Below are 19,148 nucleotides of genomic sequence, written 5' to 3' on the forward strand. Positions count from 1 at the left end.
TGTGAAATGATACCAACAAGCAAATGTGTGGGTTTTTTTAAAAAAAAAACTTGGAAGAAAAAATGGAGTATTAAGGGTATTAGGTTCAGAGCAGATAATTTGCAACTAGTGTTCATAATTGTTACAAAGTATCACAGATGATCACTTCTGATAGAGCCTGACAAGTTATTCATGGGGTAACCTGCAAAATTCAGATATTGTCATTTATTTCTATAAGAACTTTAAAAATTAAAGCTCAATTTATTGACTGCATGGAAGAAAAGGAGGCAGAAAAATAAGATAAAGAAAAATAGTACTATAAAATAGACTAGCTTCTTTTTTCTATGCATTACAATGAAGATCTCCAGACCACACTTCATGTGATATATATGGTAACAAAAGTAACAAATTTCCTGAATAAATTCTTACATTATCCATTAGGTTTAACATCCATCAATCTTTTTTTCCAAATAGCTACTTATTCTTTTTTTGCAGCATTCAAATATATAACATATGGCATGAAGTATTCTTTTATCTTAAGCAAAAATCTTAGATTTGCCTTCTAATAAGAATGCCATCAACTTTTCTTGGAAAAAAAAGACTAATAGTGCAATCCTATAGATGTCTACTCATACAAGTAAATGGGTATAGAATTGCAGCCTGAGTCATTATTCAAACTAAACTCTACAGACAATTCAGAATAGAACTTCGTTAGCTGAATCCCACTGAAGTTATATATAGAATTCTATAATACACAAAATATATTAGTTTTTAAAAAAACATTGTTATAATAAATTCCCTCAAAATGAGGAATGCTGACTTAAACCTTATTCTCTCCTTATTCAAGTTACTATTATCAGTTATAACTGCTTAGGTGACCAGCACCATTTAGCTTTAAGTTCTTGAAGCTAACATCTAAATCAGCCATTGTTAATGCCTAGCATATTTACATCCCATGAAACCAATGAGACTTAACATAAGAATGTAAGAGGAGCCATGTTGAATCAGACCAAAAGCCCATCTAGTCCAGCATTTTGTTCACACAGTGGCCAACTAGCTGCCTGTGGGACCCCCCCCCAAGTAGGACATGAATGCAATAGTACCCTCCCACTCATGTTCCCCAGCCACAGGTATACATAGGCATACTACCTCAGATACTGGATGTAGCATATAGCCATCAGGAATAGTAGCCATTGATAGCCTTATCCTCTCTGAATCAAACACTCCAGTGCTTGGTGCAGCTGCAGCATTTCTTGATCTCGTAACCATGTTTAAGAGATTAAGAAAGCCATATAAACTCCCCACCCCCTTTTCAGTGTTAACACAGGATTAAGGGCTATCCTAATCTTTTAAGGGATCACAAACATTATGTCTGCACCAGGCTCTGGATTGTCAGGAAACATCTGCATCAGGCACTGGATTATACCCATCATCCCACAGTAAAAATAAAGTCTCACACATAATAGAACTCAAGGTTTTCAGTTAGAACTATACAGAAGCATGGGTATTCTGTACTCACAACACTTCTTTCAATTCTTCAAACAGAATTAAACTGTAGATAATTACAATATTTGTGATATAAATAAACCATATTACACTTGGTACATGTAGGTGCGTTAAGAGACCAACACAATAGGCATTCGGAATAGGAACTATGAGAAGAAAACTCGATGTCTACATAAAATATTATCCCCAAATACAAAGGTCACAATCCAACTAAGAGTGTCATCACACAGGGGAGAATTGCGTTTCTTTACTGTCGCTTCTCCGCCCCCGCTTTTGTCCCTCATTACTTCCTCTTTCTTCCCGGAGGGGAAAGAGGAAGTAAACAGGGGCTGTTTTTATTGTGCTGCTTTTCCTGCACACAGCAGGAGATATCGGCACATTCCGTTGTGTTTTTTTTTTTTAAAAAAAAGTCAGATTAAAAGGGATCTATTTTGCGATGGAAAAACCAGCAAAAGGAGCAGGAGGCGCATAGGAGGTGGACTTTGTTGTCTAAAGGACGCGCACACATCTGTAAGTGGGCAGTAGCGAGTGTGCAATAAAACGCTCGTCTGATGAACCTCTAAATTTTGGCATGCTGTTGAGGAAATCAGTGATCAATGGGCCTAAGTTCGTTGATTCAGACTTGACGCATTAACACAAACGGGACTTAAGTGTAACTATTCACAGCTGGATTGGGGCCATAATCAGTTCTAAATGCTACAACCTTTGGTATCATTCAGTGGCATCAGGTACAAAAAATGTATTGTTATAGTGATATGACCACTCTAGTTTTATGCTGGTCTACTCCAAAACAGTCCTCTAAAAACTGTATCATATGAACTTTATTGATAGCCTTTCCACTGATGTGCCCTTTTAAAGTATTCCAATATCTTAATGATGCATATACTTTTACTAGAAAGACAGGATTCTTTTAGCTTTTTAAGATTATTATATGTGCTGTCACGTGGCCTATAGGGGAAGGGGAAAATACATTGAATAGTCACTATTTCCCTCAACAATGCAAGAGTATAGAAACAAATCATCCCCTGGTACAACATTCTGATGTCTATCTATTAATGACTGGTCAAATTCCACATTTGGCAGAATATTTGCCTTTGGTACACTATGTACAGGTTTTATATCCTATATAACATCATAAAAAGCTTCAAAAATATACAAAAAAGTAATCATTTTTTCACAACTGAATTTGGCTGCAGTTCATGCAATCATATTTTTTAAATGTACTAATAAAAAATTGTAATCTTTTTTATTTGGGTTGATAACAAAAAAATATTCACATGAAGGTGCCTCAATGTAGGCATTTTATTTTAAAATCTAGAACCTTAGTTTCTTTGATAAAATATAGCATATTTTGAAGTCCGGAAGCCAAGTAGATCTCTCATTTCATTTCGGAATTTTGATAAGTCTTGCCGTAGTTCATTGAGGTTTTCTACAGTCGCCTGATCAGTACTTTGCATTCTCTGCCTCATGGAAGTCAGGTAACGATGAACTAAGCAACACATCACCTTTTGGTAATTCTCATCCCTCTTCTGCTTCAGATTTCTCCACTCCTTTAAGCAAACAGTGGCATATTAGATATGATGTACAGGTGGCTAAAAGGTTTTCTCAATTAAAAAGCTTGTGCATCATTGTAAAATAACACTGGGCATGATCCAGCCAAAGTTAAGTTATTTTAAGCCATTAATTTAACTGGAGATATTTAAACATGTGCTTAATTCCCCCATGGAAATCAATGGAATTTAAAAGCACTTAACTGGATTTGTCCACATTTTGTGTGCTCAGGGAGTAAAAAGTTTTCAACTCCAAAAGGTCTCTCCTTTCTTAGCTTCCAATCACCCACCCACACTACAGCTGCTCCCCAAGAAATCCCCTTTCAACAACACTGCAGGGTGACTGCCTGAACGAGGCATTTTCAAAGCTACATGGGAAATAAACTGCTAAGTGAATGATGGAATATTCAATCTGACTGGACAGCAAGTACAGTCAATGTAATTACAACATTATACTGTGCAATGGTTTAAGGATATGCAGCTGACAACGTTTGACTGACTTGGCTAGTTTAGTACTGTGTCTGGACTGGCTGCTAAATTAGGGTTGACTCTAAAAGGCGAAAGCCATTTTATTCCACCACTTCACAGCCATTAATTAAAATCAACATTTTATTTTGCATATGTATGTTTTGTGTATACATGCCTGCTGGGCATGGCCCACTCAGTGGATTGTCACCTTGAAATGGTGAGTGGGCTTGTGTGTTCCAATGAGCCCTGAGAGTGATGCTGTCAGGAATCTTGTATTCCCAGTAGGGTCACCCATGACGATAAGGTCAAGGGGGAGGAACCAGACAAAGAATGATCCAAGAAAAGTAAAGTCATCAACGGCAGAACAGGTGGAGGATAACAATGCGTAATGTTACAATGGCTGTGAAGGCAGATGAAAGCTGTAGCAGACAAAAGACTTCCAATCGTTGTGGTACCCATGCCATTGGATTAAAGCCTTTTTCTGTCAAAGTTTGTGTGGTGATTGTTGTGAAACGATCTCCCCACGTAAAACAATTTCACGCACAGGCGTCATCCACTTCTCATTCCTTCTCTTCTACTACATAGTCCCATGGTGAACGGTGATGGAGCAGGATTGTGAAATCTGGAAGGGCGGTGGATATAGATTCAGTCATCCCAACTCAAGGATCGAGGCAGCTATATCCACAACTGAGCAGTCCTATTCAGGATCCACTCTGCTCACCCTGTATGGGGAGGGGGCTAGAAAAGGTGCCCTAAACATAGTCTGCCTCATTCTCCCTGACTGGACAACCGTGTCCAGTGGGATCAACACCTAGCGGTCACAAATGACGATTGAATTTTGGAAGATGGAATATATGGACACTGTTGGATAACTCAGATAGTGAACGTCCTGAGCATAGGACTACCATTATTATGAGGGAGCTGAGATGTTTTAACATTGACATTGTTGCACTCCAAGATACTCAAAGAGCAGGAGAATGACAGCTGAAGGGAAAAAAGGAGGCTACACCTTTGTCTGGAAAGGAATGCCTGAATAAGAACGACAAATTCATGGAGTGGGCTTTCCCATTAAAAACAAACTTGTGAAGTGTCTATCAGAAGTTTCTATCAGCATCAATGAATGGCTCTCAACTCTCTGGTTAAAACTTGCCAAACACCAGCAGGCTACCATTGCGAGTGCCTATGCATTAACATTACATGCTGATGATGACATCAAGGAAAATTTTTATACCCAGCTGGACATTATTTTATTTGAGATACTTAAGGAGGATAAAATCATTCTCCTGGATGATTTCAATGCAAGAGTTGGGTGTGACTCCAATTTCTGGTCAGAAACCATTGGGAAAGAAGGAGTTGGTAATAGCAACTTGAACAGGATCTTACTCTTGACCTTGTCATTATAAACACACTCTTTTGCCAGAAAAATAAATTTAAAACATCATGGAAGCACCTTAAGTCGAAACACTGGCATCTTCTGGGCTATGTAATCGTCTGTGCTAGAGATCGCTATGATGTACTCCTTACTAAGGCCATGACGAGTGCTGATGACTGCTGGACAGATCACCAACTAATTCAATCCACTATGGCCATCAATATTGCTCCTCAATGCAGGCTGCAAGGAAGAAAACCAAGGTGTAAAATAAACATTCACACCTTTCATGATCCCGTTAAGCAAGCTTGTTTTGAAACAATGCTTAAGAAACATCTACCTATGGAATTCCCTGAAAACGTGGAGGAACATTGGACCAAATTGAAGACCGCCATCATCCCAGGTGGGGAACAGACTATTGGATATCAAACCAAGAAGCACCAGGACTGGTTTAATGAGAATGATTCTGAGATTCAACGCATCATCAATAAGAAAAGGAGAACTTTCTAGATATGGCAAAACCATCCTGGCTCCGTTGCTAAGAGGAAAGCCTATGTCAGTGCAAAGGCCAAGGTCCAATGAAGAACCAGAGAACTTAAGAATGCCTGGTGGATAAAGCACAAGAAATCCAGAACTTAGCAGACATCCCTGGTACATGAGGATTTTTTTAATGCCACAAAGGCCATGTGTGGATGACAGCTCCAGGAAAAATGCCATGAGCATATGGCATTCATTGACCTGAACAAGGCCTTTGACACTGTGAACCGAGCAGCTTGGAACAGGTGTAAAGCAGGGACGTGTCATCGCTCTGACTTTATTCATCATTTTCATCGCTATAATTCTACACCTTGCTGAGGGGAAACTTCCCATTGGTGTGGAAATCATATATCGAACAGATGGAAAGCACTTCAATCTCAGCAGACTGAAAGCAAAAAGATCATCACAACCTCAGTTGTAAAACTTCAGTATGCCAATAACGTAGTCTCTGCACACTCAGCGGAAGATCTCTAAACCATTCTAACCATGTTTTAGCTGAAGCATATGTAAAGCTTGGTCTCTCACTTAACATCAAAAAACCCAAAGTGCTCTACCAACCTGTGCAAACTGGTCCTTCCATAGCACCATCAATCCAACTTAACTGCATGATGTTGGAGAATGTTGATCACTTTCCCTACCTTGGCAGCCATCTCTCTACAAAAGCTGACATCGATGCTGAAATCCAGCACTGACTGAGCTCCACGAGTGCTGCATTCTCCCGAAAGAAGCGCAGAGTGCTTGAGGATCGGGATATCCCCAGGAAGACCAAAATGCTTATTTAGAAAGCCATTATATTACCAACCTTATTAACTCCACCTCCAACTTCTATATATGGACCACTTATAAACTCCACCTCCAACTTCTTGAAAGATTCCATCAGTGCTGTCTTCAGAAAATTTTGCAAATTACTTGGGAAGATAGAAGGACCAACATCAGTGTCTTGGAAGAAGCGAGGACCACCAGCACTGAAACAATGATCATCCAAAATCAACTCCGCTGGACTGCACATGTTGTCTGAATGCCTAATTACCTTCTTCCAAAACAGCTGCTCTACTTCCACCTTAAGGATGGAAAATGTAACCTTGGAGGCCAGCAAAAGAGGTTTAAAGACGTTCTCAAAGCTAACTTGAAGAAATGTAAAATGAACATAAAAAACTGGGAAGATTTGGCCCAGGAGCGTCTCAATTGGAGTTCGGCTATTACCAAAGGTGCTATGGATTTTGAAGAAGAACGCAGACAGGGTGAAAGTGATAAATGAGCTAAGCAGAAATACGCCAAGCAAATCCTCACCGCGACTGCCTTCCATCTGTGTCCTCACTGTGGAAGGCTGTGTGGATCCGGGATCAACCTCCACAGTCATCTGTGGACCCACCATTAAAGTCTCTAACTCTGGAAGACAATCTTGGAAGACAATCTTACTTGGACACGAGTGATCGCCATAGATAGATAAATAGAGCTGCACAGGGAGAGGTTCTGGAAGGTATGTACATGATGCCTCCTATTGGCTTGTCTACATCACCTACTGGCATGTCTACATCACCTGTGATTTGTGTGGCAGCACAGCAAAATAGCTTCCCTACATAAAGTAATTTCAATAGTTTTTATATCTGAGAGAGTACCTTAATTATGTTTATTCAAACAGTTGTAAAACTGTTTGAATAAACATCAGGCTTCAAGGCTTCATTTGGATATTTTGTTTTGATGCTTCACAGGACAAATTTAGAGTTATCATATGGTGTAGGAAAGCTAACAAATCTGCATCTTTTTTAGAACTAACATTACATCTTGCTGTTAAAAAAGCACATTTGCCTTTACTGAATTGCCATTATGTGATACACACACATGAAGAGCTCCTGCACTTCTAAACTTACCACTAGTCTAAGATGATACTTTGTGGTATCAGATGAAAATTGTCTAGAATGTAGTGCCTATGACATCACAATGCATAATTCAATATGAACGTCTCATAGACATGTTTTAAAAATTAGACTGGGGCAGTATCCAATAGTGCCATTCTGGAAACTCAAATAGCACTAGTGGAATTCTACTAAATCTTTCCGTTATGCAAATCTTTCTGTTGTTCAAACGTAATGAGCAACCAGTCACATAAGGGGTTGCACAAGCATAATGCAAAACAACTGCTTGTGCAAGCATCACTTTAGTTAGATTCTCCTCTTGCACATAGTTCAGAACCTACTTTCCACTAGTGCAATGTCCTTTGCACTAATGGGATGACACAGTAGGATACTGCCCCATATTTAAGAAGATTTTAAAACCGAAAGAATTAAGCCTTGTTTTTTATATGTAGATATTAAAGACAGTTAGGGCTTGCTGAAGACACAAAGAGAAGTACATTTTTATTCATTATTATTAAATATAAACTATTTTTATGCTGCCATTTTTCCTTGAGGCCTGCAAGGCAGCATATATAATTTAAAAAAACATAATTACAAAATAAAAAAATAAAATCCAAAAAATTCAGGAACACTCAAAGACTAAAAAGCAATAAAAAGAACATACACAAATGAATCTAGACAAAGCTCAAATACAAATAGGAGATCAAATGTAATGAAGAGTAATGTTGGTAACAGTTTACTTAGACATCTTACAGCTATGGGGGAAAATCACATTCAGTTTCCTGATTTCTTACCTTTAAGCTATTCTGCCGCTTGACTTTGCCAGTTGATGTATGAGAACAGATCCACTTACTGAGACTGTTAAACAGATAGCAGATAGTCTTGGGAGAGGGAATAATATTGAAAGGTGGAGGTAGTGTGCATTTGTCATCAAAATAGCTAAGCCAGAGCTTGGCACGAGCAAATTTCCATTCTTTATCCTCATGATTCTAAATTGAAAATAACAAAGTATCAAAGGTTCTGCTAAATTGTGATTATACAAAAGTATATTTAATGATGAAGTGAAACTCCCATGCACCCAGGGAAGAGAACATGCTCCCCAGGACTTATGAATGAAGCCTACAAGACTTCACCTGTCACCATCCAACCCTCCTTCCATCTGCGTCCCATTTTGCAAGATGGAAAACTGCAGATTAGAAAGAGGCAGAAAGGACTGGATGACAGCAAACTCAAGCCAAGCCCAAACTATGGAACATCTTTGAACTTAGCTCATAATGGGGCAGGGAAGGGAATCCCCAGTTTATGAACTAACCAATTCTGAATTCGCCTCAATTGCTAGTTTAAATGCTTACAAATAAGATTGATGAGTGACAAGACTGACAGAGGAATGTGATTACTAATATACTCATTGAAAATAGTAACTGTCAGTCACCTCAGCCCAGCGGGACTCTGTGCATGGAAAATCTTAGATGGGTGTACATGGAGCAAATGCACAGGGCTTCTGCATGCATAGCCCCCTTGTACACACAGAACTGCCTCTTGCATTGCAAAAATTGGAAAGCCTCTAGACAAGGTGTGTCAGAGATCCTCGTGTATCAGACCATACAAAATTATTATTTCTTAGGGGTTCTATGGATTGTTTCTATAAACACTTAAATGGATTATATTGTAATCTATTGCCTTGAGAACATTGCTATATTATGAAATATTAAACAGAAAGTACCATAGGTCCTCTTAAAATACACTTCTCCCCCACAATTTAACCTTGAATGCATCAAGGACTGGCTTTTTGAAGTATCTTCCCCCACCTTTATTGAAATACGAAGTGGCTTCCCTGCTGTGTGTGTTCTTTGGAGTGCACACAAAACTTTGTATTGGACCTAGCTTGTGTGTGGCATTAGATATACATTAAAACAAGCTACACCACTAAAATGGCATAGTACCTGGATGGCAAATCAACTCCCCCTGACTCCAACATTGCCATAGTCTGACTGTATATTCATGAACAGTAGAAGGCTTTTTGCACATTATTTATTGGTAAAGTACATAAAAGATCCACCACTCATGCTGGTACTACATAATATGCCTGGGACTTTCCATTAAACTTTCCAGGTTTCCCTGTGTTTATGAGAGGAAGAAAGTGCTAAAACAACAACAACAACCTCCCTTTGCTGTCTATTCCACACAAAACAATGGAAAGATCTTACGTAACATGCAGACATGGATGCTGTTCATCCGAAGAGGTTTGGTTATAGCCTCCTTGTTAGAATCTATCACGATGTATGGATGCATGTATACCCTCACCTTACAAAGCAATAGCATCCCATTCTTTTCAGAGGATCAAGTTACCCACAAGCAAATTGCTTCACATCCATCTGTCCATACCTTGTTAAGTCAGTCAGGATTAGATCTCAAACAAGTTATTCAAGGTAGGGATTGCACTATACAGAATCAAGAGCATAGTTTATACTTAGATACAATACACCTTGTTTTAAAAACACTTACTGCTATCAGCTGAAAGCTTTTATGAAGCATCGCCACTAAGAGCTTGGTAAGGACAATCACAACGACTACATTGTAAGTGCCAACAATAACAGCACCCACAAAAGACTGCAGTTCTTCACCATAGCTAAATCTGGTGACAAATATGGCTACATGTGCAAGGGAGAATATGTACCAGAACAACGCAAAGCAGGTGCCAATAAACCTGAGAAAAGGGAAGGAAAAACCTGGATTAGATAAATTATGAAGACATGCAAGAAAAAAGTAGCTACCTGATCAATGCTACACATTCTTCTTCAAAGAAATAAATAAAAGATTATTTGGTATAAGGATGTTCATCTCATCACTCATTCAAAAAATCCTGTTTAAGATTTGAAAACGTAATAGTACCATTTTAGTTCATTTGAATGTCTGAGCTCTACAGTTATATAATGGTCCAGCGAGAGAAGGACGGAAGAGGGACATTATCTATGTCAGGGCGAGGCTTAATGTGAATACCCCTAAAATACTTCACTGTGGTTACTCAATCACATGTGTGTTGGTTAGGGATGCTTTCAATCTGTGTGAATTCTGGAGGGAAAAAACACCTGACCTGATTCCCACATTCTGGACTAATGTACAGATTGGGACTTAAGCTACCTCTACTGGCTTTCACATTCCCCAAACGTTCTGATGCAGTTCTCAGCTCAAAAAAAAAAAAAATTAGAATATGTTTAAAAGATATTTAAAAATACATATGTACATACAAATTGCCCTGCAGATGTTTAAAAGAATTACAAATTAAGGATGATGCATTTGGATTTATGGGTGAACTGATATAAAAGTGACAAGAACATCTATCCCTAATACTGATGTATCAAGGAAGAGCTGAACATTCTTTTTAAAGCAGATTACTTGCTAAAGGCCAAGAACAATCAGTTGATATTTCTAAGGTAGCTAACACCAGCACAACTGGTGATATTCAGATTTATTACAATAAACTGGAGTGTGGACTGCATGCTACAAGCATGACACAGGGGAAGTTAAAATGCACAAGTCCCATTAATATAAGAGCATAGGTAAGTAGATAATGTGCCTATAATTCAGCAAGGTCTCTCTCAGGATTGCATTCAATAATTACAGAATCAAAGAAGAAGAAGAAATCAACAGCAGATCAAGGAATTGAGATCCTGTGCTTCAAAGAAAGCTAGTGAGCAGGGTAATCTCATTTTAAATTTTAGATTAGTCATGAACCACTATTTCTCAGGCTCGGCTACATCTACAACGTATGGAGAATACTAGCCTACTTTACAGAAATGTTGTAAGGATACTGAACTAATGTGTATGAAACATTTTGAATGCTCTAAAGCCAAGTATTACATTTTGCCAGCTTAGTGACACTGGGGTTCATCAGATGAGTGTTTTATTGCACGCTCACTACTACCCACTCACGGTTTTCGCGTGTCATTTAGACACTGCCTCCCTCGCGCCTCCCACTCCTTCTTTCCCATTTTCCATCACAAAATGGACCCCTTTTAATCTAACTTTTTTTTGGGGGGGGGAACAGAATGTGCCACCATTTCCTGCTGTGTGCCATTTCCTACTGTGTGCAGGAATGGGCCACATGGTCTTTGTTTACTTCTTTCTTCTCCAGGAAGAAAGAGGATGTAATGGGGGACAGGAGTAGGGGCAGATAAGCAACGGTAGGGAACCACAATCCCCCCACTCCGTGTGATGACACTCACTGCAGTCCTACATTCAAGACAGTGCAAGCAAAAGCTGCCAGAAAGAGAATGTAGCATAGTTGTTCTGCATTGACTATTCAAATTCCTTAAACCAATGCTATTAAACATATTAACTATTTGTTGACTGACAAAATCTATGCGCTAAAAGAGAGTTCACAGTCCAAACTATTTATTATCCCAGCAAACAATGCATTGATAAAATACTTTTTCAACCTATTATTCATCCAACAAGGATCATATGATGTGATTTTTAATGCCAGGCTGACAGCTCAGTTAAAAAAGAAAGCTTCTAGGAATCTGAGAGAAGATACTATAAGCTACAGGCCCAGGAAACCACACAGCAAACTCATTGGTTGCTGACACTTTTCTTCTAAGAGCCGCTCAACATGCTGCTCAACAAATGGGAATTTCCAAGGTAGATCAACAAATGGCCTCATGTATGCAACTCTTGTGTATACCTAAAGGAGTTATCTAGCTAGCAGCCATGGTCCAACTGCATCAGCAATAAAAAGCCAAAGTTTTCTTTGAATTTAATAGTCATAAATGAGACAATACTGTTCTGTTCGCTCTTCCGTACAAGAGTTGCAATGGTAATGAACCTGGAAGCTAAAAAAAAAAATCACATTGGAAGCTACATTATAAAACAGAATAGCTCTTTTTTTACTTATTGCCATCTCAATCAACACTCTGAAACTCACGAATGGAATGTGTCATTGCTTTGCTGCTCGCAGAAGATCCCAGCACAGTCCTTCTCTTCATTCACAGTAAATCCTTTATCATAGAGTTGGGTCAACCCAATTGTGAATGAGAACAACACAAGAAGGAACATTCCAAGAAATTTTCCAAAATCTTGCAGCATCTGTCCCATAGAAATCTGTAGAAAGGATTTGTTGTTATTCATTTTAAATAGCTATGAAATGATTGCATACTGAAAAGAAATACTAGAAAAACTATTATGAGACAAGCAGATGATCCCAGCTGGCTTTTCCAACACAACAAAATAATCAAGAAATTGCACTGAATACTGTTAGGTGTGACTTGGAAAATGCTAACTTAAAATGGTTCACTTTTATTGTCAGATATGTCTGGTTTTTTATTTTAATTATTATTTTAAGCAAAGCAACTATTAATGATAGCATGTAGAATCATTACATAGCCCTCTAAAACTTCATGACTGAAGATCCTTGGTCATAATAATAACATACATAGTTTTAAAAATCTCTTTACAATCTTATGCATGCTTATTCCAAAGTATCTCCATGTTCACTGGATTTGTTCCCAAGTAAGAGTACATAGGATAGTAGTCTTATAAGACTTATTTTGCAAGACGAATAAAGAGTTTTAAACCTTGGGTTCTGTAGCTTCTATAAGTAACCTTGAAACAAACATGAAAGTAACAGAAAGGAGTACAGCATTCTCTTTGGAGAACTGCACAAATAATTGAGGTACCAGATATTTCTTAATCTCTTCAAGATGTTTATAGGATAACAATCTTAACACCACTAAAGTTAATTGCAATTCACTTATTTTCAGTAATCAGAATTACACCTACAATGTATTTATAGTTTACACCTATCGTGCTAATAGCTTGTAGATGCTTTATGCGAAAAACTTACTACATAAAAGGAACCTCCTCGGTTGTTAATTGTATTTAGCAACAAATTTATTTAAGACATTTCTATCCTTTTTTACCCAAATAGGCAAAATGGCAAACAGCAATTTTTAAAAAAATCACAGTGAATTAATAGCTTTTCAAAGTGTTTATTAATAGCTTTTAAAATAAGAATTGAAGATTAAGCAAGATGATTCACATACTTTGAATGTACCTATGGAAATATAAATGTATTGCAATGGTATGCTTTTCATTTCATTGATGGGATGCAATTTATAGGCATTTTAAGGTTATGACCTACTTTTGGAAAATAGTGTGTGGTTATTGCTTAATCTATGGTTGTCAACAAGAGCAACTAAAGCTTCAGTGTGCCACTGAATGGGGTGACTGTTGCCTGTTTATGTATACCCGAATGCTGACTTCACTACATAGAGGACTAATAAAAATACATGTTATAGCTGCAACATGTAAATAAATAGATACATTACATAGTGTACTTCTTCAAAATGAATTAAAACATTAAATGGTCAATATGTTTTACCTCCCTGAACTCTTAAAGCTTTTAAAAGTTATTAATAATGAACTTGCAATAGAAAGTGTGATTAAAAGCTGGTAAGTTAGAAACAAGTATAGATAACTGCTGGAGTGCCCCCTCCCAAAGTGTTTCACAGGTAACCTTTTCTTTCTTTCTGTTTTTGCTTGTGTATCTCATCCTTTACCCATAATAATAATGCAGAGGCCCTAATTTGTTTATAGCACACCATCGATATTGATCTTAGCAATATATCCAACACATGGATATGCACTATTCTCTGTTACTTTCCCTGGTTCCTGTTGTCACGCAGCTAGATCCATTTTTAACGAGGCCTCTGAATTCTTAAAATATCTTGCTCTATAAATAGGGTGTGCTTCTAAAGCTTTTGTCTCAAGCAGCTTTAAATGGCACATAAAGCAATATCCTTTATACAATACATTTTAAAAAGATGTATTTTTATTTATTTTATTTATTTATTACATTTTCATACTGCCCAATAGCTGAGGCTCTCTGGGCAGTGTACAACTAAAACCATAAAAATATAGTAAGGATACAATAAATTTAAAACATTAAAATCTAGGAGTACAATATAAAATAAAATAAATTACAGTCCAGGGAAAGCATGTGTGAAGAGGTACCTTTTTAGGAAGCGTTTAAAAGCTATTACATTTTCTGCCTCTCGAACCGCATGAGGGAGGGTTTTCCAGATGGTGGGGGACACCACAGAGAAGGCCCACCACTGAGATTCTTCGTGGTGATATTCCATTCATTTCAGAATGGCCAGCAGGACCTCCTCTGAAGATTGTAACTGTCGTCTGGGTTTATTTAAGGAAAGGCGGTCTGCTAGGTATGCTGGTCACAAGTTGTTTAGGGCTTTATAGGATAATAACATAACTTTGGGCATGTCTATACCATGCATATATCTCAGGGTCATCTCTAGGTTGTCCCTGTGAGTCCAAATGATGCACAGGGGATCCCGTGGTTAAGCAGGGACAACCAGAGATTTTCCCCAGGATAACTGGGACTGCAGATTTCCCATTTTTGCCATGGTCCTGGAACACCCCCGAAGACTGTGGGTGGTGATGTGCCCGCTCCCGGGTTTGTCCCTTCTTCCCTGAGAGTAGCAGGGCTCCTCAAATGGACACGGAGCGGGAAGGCAGCTCCATGCCCATTGGGGGTGGGAGGCAGCATTTTTACCATCCCTGGGATGGCTCTCAGTGGTTTTCCGAAGGTTTTTTTTTTTAAAAAAAGAAAAAACTTACTTTTGGCGCAGGATCGTACCTGCACCATTGCACAAATAACCCCGTGTTTTTTTAAAAAAAGAACACCCACCAGATGACTTGTTGCTGTTTAGACCCTGGGGGACGATCCCAGAAGTGGAAAAGCCAGTAATCGTCCCTCCCCACCCCCAGAAGGCCTGCAGGTGTAGACATGTTCTTTGTATATGGCTCAGTAGCTAACAGGCAGCCAGTGCAGTTCTTTTAATGCAGGTTTTATATGAGCAGAGCTAGGTGTACCCGTGAGCACCCTAGCTGCTGCATTCTGCACTAGCTGCATTCCTAACAAGGGAAGCCCCACATATAGTGCATTACAGTAATCTAGTTGTGAGGTTACCAGTGCATGAAAGATCGTAGCTACTGTAGGCTATTCCTATCTAGGAACAGTTGTAGTTGGCATTCCAACCGAAGTTGATAACGGCTGCTCTAAGAGCACCCCCAAGCTACAGACCTGCTCCATCAGAGGGAGTGCAGCCCCATCCAGAACAGGCAAATACCCCAATTCCCGGACCTGGGAAACACCAACCCACAGAGTCTCTGTCTTATCGGGATTCAGTTCCAGTTTATTGGCCCTCATCCAAGCCATAACTGTATTCAGGCACCAGTTCAGAACATGCACGGTGTCTCCCGATGCAGGTGTCACAGAGAAATAGAGCTGGGTGCCATCAGCATACTGATGACACCTTGCCCTAAATCTCCTGATAACTGCTCCCAACGGCTTCCTATAGATATTAAATAACATTGAGGACAGGGTGGTGCCCTGTGGTACTCCACAGTTCAGCTGCCATGGAGCTGAAGTGAAGTCACCAAATGCTATTCTCTGGAATTGACCCTGAAAGTAGGAGTCAAACTACCCTATTTCTTCGATTGTAAGACGCACTTTTTTCCCCATATAAACATCTCTAAAAATGGGGTGTGTCTTAGAATCGCAGGCGTGTCTTAGGTTTTTTTTTTTCTGTTGGTGTTACTGAAATTAGTGTGCGTCTTACAATCGATGGCGTCTTACAATCGAAGAAATACGGTACTATAAAACAGTACTTCCAACTCCCAACTCATGAAGGCAGCCCAGGAGGATGGTCAATGGTATCAAAAGCCACTGAGAGATTGAGAAGAAGTAACAGGGTTGCACTCCCCATCTCTCTCCTAAAGAAGGTCATTTCTCAGGGCAACCAAGACTGATTCCATCCCCAAACTGGGCCTAAATCCAGACTGGAAAAGATCCAGATTATCAGTTTCATCCAAGAACACCTGCAGTTGAGATGCCACCTCTCTCTCGAGCACCTTACTAAAAAATAGGATATTTGCAACTGGACTATAGTTAGCATTGGATCAAGGGAGGGTTTTTTTCAGGAGTGGTTGCACCACTGCCTCTTTCAAGGCAGTAAGGACCACACCATCATGCAAAGATGTGTTCACCATTCCCTTGATCCTGCCAGTCAGCTCCCCATGGCTAGCTCAAAGAAGCCATGATGGGCAAGGGTTGAGAAAGCATGTGGTGGGTCGAACAGATGCAAGCATCTTGTCCACATCCTCAGGCTCCAAAAACTGAAATTGATCCCACAAAACAGGATAAGATGTTGCACTGGACACCTCAACAGACACTGAATCAGTAGCAGCATTCAAGTCAGCATGAAGGTGAGCGATTTTATACTCAAAGTGTCTTGCAAACTCATCACAGCAAGCCTCTGAAGGTTCCAGTATTGGATTGGGTGGGTAACTTCCAGACCACTTGGAAAAGCTCAGCTGGACAACAGCTTGAGGATACGATGGAGACAGCAAAGTGATCCTTTTTGCTGCCTTCACTGCCACGCAGTAGGCACGACTGTATGCTCTCACACGTGTTCAGTCACTTTCATGACAAGTCTTATGCCACCTATGCTCCAGCCGTCTTCTGACCTGTTTCATTGTCTGGAGCTCCCCAGTAAACCAAGGAGCCTTCTGAGCTCCACAATGTTGGAGAGGGCATTCAGGAGAGATTGTGTCTACAGCCCTTCACACCTCACCATTTCATAGTGCAACAAGGGCCTTGACAGAATCGCCAGCTCTGGCTACTGAAAATTCCCCCAAAGCATTCAGGAATTGCTCGGATTCCATAAGTCTCCAGGGGTGGACCATCTTAATTCATCCCCCACCTCTGCAGGGAGGGACTGGCATTATGAAACCAAACTTCCCTAGGAAGTGGTCTGACCATGACAGCAGGGTAATTTCCAAATGAACAATTTCGTCTTTGTTTTGTTTCTACAGTTTTGAGTCCAATGAAACAAACACCACTTAATCCGATAGACACAGTAAGCCCACATTGCCAGAGCAACATCTAGCCACATAGACCAACTGAATGAATACAGCCGATGATAAGCATAGATTCTATATATTAAAAATAATAATCAATGAGACACAAACAGGAAAATCTGGACATTTTGCCCATATGAAAACTTACCTGAAGTGGCCCCAGGACAGAGCTTGTGGTATACATAAAGAAAAGCCGGAGGTAACTGAGAACATTAGCAAAAGCAAACAGACCTTCTGCCACCAGTGTAGGATGGAAGGCATCCCAATCCTTCCTCTCAGCAAAATTGTGGAACTAGAGATTTTAAAAGAAGTTGAAGTTACTTTAATTGTGACAGACAGACAACTCAATGGCAGCTCTCAATGGTCTATGAATGAGCCACAACAAACTCCAAAGTCACACAATTCCTTTCCCCATTTACCTCTGTTGCAAGTGACAGGCAGAGATGAGAAGCATCTGTTTCTAATTTGCAGGAAAACCAAGTTTGCTATTTCATTAAAATGCAGCAAATTGTGCTTTGCACAAACCATAGTTTGGTGCATTTGGATGAAACTGGAACTATGAATTGCCATAAATTAGAATCAGGCGCTTCTAACCTGCCACTCTCATGCAAAAAGGAAGGAACAAGGCAAAAAGGGAGAACACAGCATCAAGGCCTCGCTGTGGCTCATCCTCATAAGAAGCAAACCACAGCTCACCAAGCAAACTTAATGCAGCAATCAGAAAGCTATAACATGACAGAAGTATTTTTCAGCTGTTAGCAATCCAGGACAAGATCCAGCTGCATGAGGTAAAATAGTATACCAATGATCAAACAGCTGCCCTACTGACGTTTTTACACTCCATTTCTTTCTGTCTAAAATATAAGCTAGCTTTATTTGAATGAGGTTTTATGGCTTATGGAAATATTTTGCCAAGATAGATATAAGCCTATTTAATAACATTAATCTGAAAGGTTATTACATGACTAGCAAGCACAGCTAACAAGATACAGGTTTATCTTCCACTCCAAATGAGTACCAGGCAACAGGAAAGGCAGTTCTGAAGACATCAGCTGCATGAAAAGAATCTGAGAGGTTCAGGTTAATCCTGTTGCAGTAAGGCTATTTCTTTCATCCATTCTAGTATGGTGCAGACATAATATTTCCCCTCCCTTAGACATTACTGAGATTAGTGAATGGGCCACAGGATCACATGCCCCCTCCAGTAAAGCACATGTTTCCTTGCCCCCCTGAACGATTGTTCAGTGTCATATCTGTGTCAACATTAAACATGATTAATGCCAACCAGGGATCGTCTCTAGCCCAGGATTTATTATCTGGATACAAACTTGGGTTAGAAGCAAACCTGATTAGCATTTACTATTGTTAATGTAGGTGCAGATATAATATGGAATGGTAGTGTCTGGTAAGACAGAGTCTCAAGAGGGGAATTGATGTGAGGGAGCACATAATCATATAGCCCATTCCTGATACTTTAATAGTGGCTACAGGGTGAAAATGTTACATCTGTAACATATCAGCTACTGAAAATGGAATATCATACTATTGGCATAAGATCAAGGAGTGCAGAAATATTGTACTACTAATAAAATGCAGATGGATATACTTTATTGATTATGAGGAAAGGTGTGTGTATCTATTTTAAATAACAATTGCAAAGGACCCTGATCCAGATCTAGACCTCTACACAAGTAGGGGGGCAGTTAAACAGACACACACACCCCGCCATAAAGGAAACTTCTCTCCCCCATTCTAAAGCTACTATTTGTCAGGGGAGGAAAGCTGGTACTGGCAACAAAAGCAGATTCCTTTCAAGGGCATGGTTGCTATTTAGCACACGCACACCTAGTATAATGTGTAGTTTGGCCTTTAAGAATCCGTTGCAGTTGGGATTGAAGGCACAAAATATGGGAATTGAAATGGTTGAGAGAAAGGCACTGTACT

General features: G+C 39.5%; 1 protein-coding gene across 2 annotated transcripts in view; it reads right to left on the reverse strand.

Moving 5' to 3' along the window:
- Positions 1-2,743: 2,743 nt before the first annotated feature.
- Positions 2,744-19,148, reverse strand: part of TRPC1 (transient receptor potential cation channel subfamily C member 1) — a 33,510-nt gene continuing 17,105 nt past the window's right edge. For both annotated transcript variants that reach the window (XM_063132167.1, XM_063132166.1), the window contains exons 9-13: positions 17,353-17,496; positions 12,190-12,365; positions 9,771-9,972; positions 8,060-8,254; positions 2,744-3,035 (exon numbers count right to left, since the gene is read on the reverse strand). In XM_063132167.1, the coding sequence (XP_062988237.1) occupies positions 2,808-3,035; positions 8,060-8,254; positions 9,771-9,972; positions 12,190-12,365; positions 17,353-17,496 (945 nt within the window). In that variant the 3' untranslated portion in view covers positions 2,744-2,807. The remainder of the gene's footprint in view (positions 3,036-8,059; positions 8,255-9,770; positions 9,973-12,189; positions 12,366-17,352; positions 17,497-19,148) is intronic.

This window comes from Elgaria multicarinata, chromosome 8 (genome assembly GCF_023053635.1).
Source record: "Elgaria multicarinata webbii isolate HBS135686 ecotype San Diego chromosome 8, rElgMul1.1.pri, whole genome shotgun sequence".
In the NCBI taxonomy this organism is placed as follows: domain Eukaryota; kingdom Metazoa; phylum Chordata; class Lepidosauria; order Squamata; family Anguidae; genus Elgaria; species Elgaria multicarinata.